This window comes from Branchiostoma belcheri, unplaced genomic scaffold (assembly GCF_001625305.1).
Source record: "Branchiostoma belcheri isolate BF01 breed outbred unplaced genomic scaffold, Haploidv18h27 scaffold261, whole genome shotgun sequence".
Lineage (NCBI taxonomy): Eukaryota > Metazoa > Chordata > Leptocardii > Amphioxiformes > Branchiostomatidae > Branchiostoma > Branchiostoma belcheri.
This window is the reverse complement of record NW_017803867.1, coordinates 20,253-25,149: the sequence shown is the minus strand read 5'-3', so window position 1 is coordinate 25,149 and position 4,897 is coordinate 20,253. Positions and strand designations below refer to the sequence as shown.

The following is a 4,897-nucleotide window of genomic DNA, read 5'->3' as shown; positions in this document are numbered from 1 at the left end:
CATTCCAACAAAGTCTATTTAGTGCCGCAAATGATCCTAATATGACAAAAAAACAACTTAAGGCGATATAAACGCAACTTTAGTTAGATGCCTTTTCATACACTCCTGTCCAAGGGCACGGACCAGTTAAAATATATTTTTGCCTAAACATTGCATGTCTGAATTTGACATTATTTTAGCGGACAAATGATAACTTATGAGAAAGGAACTAAACCGCCCAACGTTAATTGTTGTTAAATACAACTTTATTGCCATCAACACATTTTATCATTACAACATTTTTACTCTTAGAACTTTCAGCTACATTCACCTGAAAAGATCTTATGAAATTCTTTGACTTTTCCTTTGAGTGGATTTAATCCAACTGCCATACCTCTTAGATAAACGTTACAGTCACTGCTCTTCCTTTATAGTAAACATATGCATTTTACCTCCCTATACAGACTTAAACGTGTTATCGCTTAAGATGACTGTTACAGTAGCCTTAAAACCAATCTTAGATCAGTTTAAGAAGTTTTTGTCCTTTTTTTGCCTGTATTTAGTATTATTGGACATGGATAGGTACTAGGTCCTGCGTTATCATTATTATGTCATCACAATTTCAAGGTCAAATATTATGTACGGAAATATGTGGTAAAAGACACAATGTTTCATTATTTGGTTATGTAGGTAATGCTTCATACACTTAAAAATCGTCACTAGTTTTAACACATCTTTTAGGGTTTCAATCGTTTGCTTCTGCAATTTAAATAATATAATTGTTAAAAACACGTTTCCATCATCACATTTGCACGTCGAGTCATCCATTTGTCAATAATGATGTTATATAAGTTGTATTCTAAATGTCACATTTTTTACGATATTGTAAATTATTGTCTCAAAATTTAACTTTATTATCTGTTGACGCCTTGAAGGTCAATTTCTGACACTTTTCATCTTCAACATAAAACATTTCTTATATTTACATAAAACATTATCAGTGAAGTTTCCGGGCCTCTTTAAAAAGTATTCATCAACCTGACAAAGGTAAATATGATAAGGCATAAAGAGGTTTACAAGAGGATAAAAGAGGTTGACAAGAGTAATAGATACATTTTCAAACTTATTTATACAAGGTGACAAGTAATCGTATGGATGACATCAGCGCGCGCATTAATTTTCGCCTGATTTTCGATTAAAAACAAAAAAAAATTTGTTGCCCTCTGACAGTAGTCAACATGCCGGAAATCGGCAAAGATGTCAGTTGCAATGCCAGACGGTGGATGGCAGATAAATGTGAAGAGAGAAGAGAAAACAAGGCTCTAGGATTTAATGTTCTGTCTTTTACTTTGATGCAATGAAGTATTTCATTCCTTGTGATTGTGGCTGTGTATATGTGATTTTTTTCGAGGTTCGGATGGCATCCAGGCTTTTGTAATAGTTGACAGTAAACTTAGCCCAATATGGGTATAATTTCTTTTTTAGCAAGGCATATGATGCAAAGTTTGAAAATGTATGAATCTTGTTGTTCTTTGCCGCCTTGTTTTTTCGCCCTACCGCATTAGATTTGGAGTCTGCAGAGGATGTCATCCATAAAATTTACTTGCTGTAGCCTGATTGTCTTATGTTCCGTTAACCACTAAAGCCCCTATCACAAGTTCATGATGTTTCCCTGGATTTGTTCCCGAACACCAGCTGACCATGTTTTTCTGACGGACAATAGCACGATGACCAACTTTCTATGTGAATCAAAACGGATTTAAGTTAAATGTTAGTCATGGTTCTACTGCTAACTTACACCAGACTACCATTGCTCAACATCCTGACCAACCCCCGCATATTTATCGGCCCCAGAATGGGTAACGACGTGCTCCAAACCAAGATCGTGGGGCGTTTGACTTGTGTTTGGGAGGCCGATTTGTGCCCCCTGTAATCTGGTAGACTTTATTTGCCCAATCCCCGCCCTCACCGTCCGCAGCACAGGCTGTGGACGATCCGTACTTCTTGTATGTGTGGTGGGCATTACGACCCCCTAAACATTGTCCACCGTGTTGTAGAGCAAACACGGTATAACCACGAGAACGTGCGACCCGGTAACACTTTTCGATGGCGTTCCGACGAAAAAGATAGATACCGGTTAAGCGTGGATGAGTCCACTCCAGAATCGGAATAGCGCGGGAGGAATATTTGTCCCTCCAACAACCCAGGCTGGTGAATTTGGGGCGTTCTGTGTGAGAAAGGAGATTTTAATGTGATCTACAGTTAGATCCTTCTTCTACGCTTAAGTCTTAATTTTCATGAAAATAGGTAAGTAAGTAGATCTTCAAGAGGCCTAAATATGTTAAATTTTGGGCTTCCTAGCCGATTTTATAGTAGTGCAACAGAACGTCTGTTTTTTATATCTGGTGATTAGGAACTGGTAGAATTACAAACTTTAGATGATAAATAGCTTTTTGTGTAACGTAGAGGGCACTTAGGACACGATTCTCTTGTCGACTACGCGTAGTGCTGCAACATGCAAAATTGTAAATATAGACCTGGTTGTACAATGCGCTTGCTGAACTGCATGGCAATGCTACACAGATGACATGAAACTTCTTTGTTTAACATAGCCAAACCTTCAGTACATGTTTTAGACCAACTTTCTACCGAATGATATTTTAAAATGAAACCTACCACAGCCTAGAATCTCTGCCCTCATTCCGATCCACCTATGCCAGGACTGAACAACGAAACGCACATAACGGGCATCAATGGGGTACTCCAGTAGGTTGGTCACAGGAGTGTTCGTGTCAGTGTTGCCAACAAAGACCTGGACGGTAATAAGAAAGTTAAGATTGAGTTTTTTTCTGGTGTACTTCCCATAAATGTCGTATAAGCATGACAATGGTACAGTTCCAGTGCACAGTAAACCAGTCATATTCACACTGATAAAAATGACAGGTGGTGATCGATACTTCGATGCATGTAAAACAAATTGTTGTGAATAAAAGAACGTTACTGTTGTTTATAAAATTTTCAGATTGGGTTTGATACTTTAAATCCCTTTCTAAGTTGTATTTTGCATAAACAATGAAGAGAAGTGAGAGAAACTATACATAATTAAGTTACCTTTTCCAATCCATCGCTGTCTGTATAAGTTGTAGAACTAGTCCCATCTGCACTGTAGTGTAGTTTGTAGGATGTAACCCAGCTGTCACCATGGTCCTGGCCCTGAATGATGGTTCCCGTAATGCTCTTCATTCCTCCCAAGTCCACCTACGCATAAAGTGCAAGAGTATAGAATACAAAATAGAATTTGCAAAACAAGTAGCTTTTTTATTTCTTTATTTTATTTTTTTCGCATGGATTTTTGAGCATTGGATGGGAAGCACTTGTCGTGCTTATGTGAATCCGCTGCTCATAAAACATAATATAAATGTAAACATAAAGATGACATAAAGTATAGCATAAACATAAAATGAAAGTGGCTGGCACACCAATACCTATAGCATAACATTAATGAAATTGGTCAAATCTTCCAGAGTGGAGGATAAAGTTAAACACAATATCAAAGATACGGCAGTTGGTAGGGTATGGGAGGGAGGGGCTGCCTGTAAGAAGTACAGTACATAATGTGGCGCCCTTTGCGTTGAGTGGATCGGAAGGAAGTATGTTTTCAAGATCAAGGCAAGATATGGATAACAACATTTTGGTCCTTTCAGTATTATAAAATTTGCAGTGTAATAAATAGTTATCTGGTGTCTCATTTGGATGCCCACATTTGCACTCGGGACTAGTGATACAGTGATGCTGGAATAGGTGGTAGTTCAGCTGGCTAGTTCAACTTTTTTATCATTCAAAGGAGCCAACTATTCAGAAAATGTGGTCCCAATTAAGATTGTTGTTGCTAAGCTCTGATTTAATATACAAATCTGCTAAAGAAAAACCCATCACAAAACCTACCTGCAACCATTCTCCGATGTTGTTCTTTCTGGCTGCCCAGGCGCCTTCACCGGCAGTTCCATATAACCTGGCGCGGGGGGGCCTGTAGTCTCCTTTATAGTACGAGGATGCGGTGATGCTGTCATCACGTATGTCATCAGATGCCATCCCGAATGGGCTACTGCAACCTGATATACATATTTTTGCTAAGCGATATCTAGACACCGCAAACAGACCAAAAAACGTATACATGTATACTATATATATATATTGCTGAATGAAAGTCAACTCATCCCGTTTTGACTAAGTCGTTCATTGTAAACTTCCCATCCAGAAATAATAATAATAATAATACTGGTTTATTTCTTTCATACTATACGGTACAGAGTAGCAGGGTCCCCGCAGGGCCCTGAATTGATCTGCCGCATTACAAATTGTTAAAAACGGTTGGCACAAATATTAAAAGCGATTATTAAAGACAGTTTAAAGCAGCAATTATTAAATGTATTTACAATAGGTGGTGAACATAGTCAAGCGGTTAAACACAGCCATCAGCCATGCAGTACCAAGGAAGCTTCAAAATGACTCAACCCTATAAGCCTGACAAGAACAAAAGGTGAATACTACTGAAAGAATGGTTTTATACGTTGCAAGTTGCCTAAACGCTTGATACCAAATGGAGAGCAAACAGTGTAAACGGCTCAGGCACGAAGCGTCATGGGGATATGAATCATTATGTTAGATGGGGGCTTCTATAACGTCCCTAGAAATCCTTGATTCCATCCAAAAGAAAAATACGCATTATTGGTGCAAATGAACATGATGCCAGGAATGAACCGATTATCCAATCACCAGTACACATACCTCAGGTGACTACAGTTTCCGGACCGGAAAAACATACCCTCACTGTGCCGATCTCCAGAACGCGGAACTTACATACTTACTGCACTTGCTCAGACAACGTTGTCGGCCCGATAACTGACAACAACCTCCA

General features: G+C 38.7%; 1 protein-coding gene across 1 annotated transcript; it reads right to left on the bottom strand.

The window, feature by feature from the left end:
- Positions 1–2,452: 2,452 nt before the first annotated feature.
- Positions 2,453–4,071, bottom strand: LOC109472018 (lactadherin-like). Its single transcript, XM_019771591.1, has 4 exons — positions 3,925–4,071; positions 3,091–3,237; positions 2,656–2,791; positions 2,453–2,487 (listed from the first exon to the last, which is right to left on the bottom strand). Exons 1-4 carry the CDS (start codon positions 4,069–4,071, stop codon positions 2,453–2,455), a joined length of 465 nt encoding a protein of 154 aa, XP_019627150.1.
- Between the last annotated feature and the right edge of the window lie 826 nt (positions 4,072–4,897).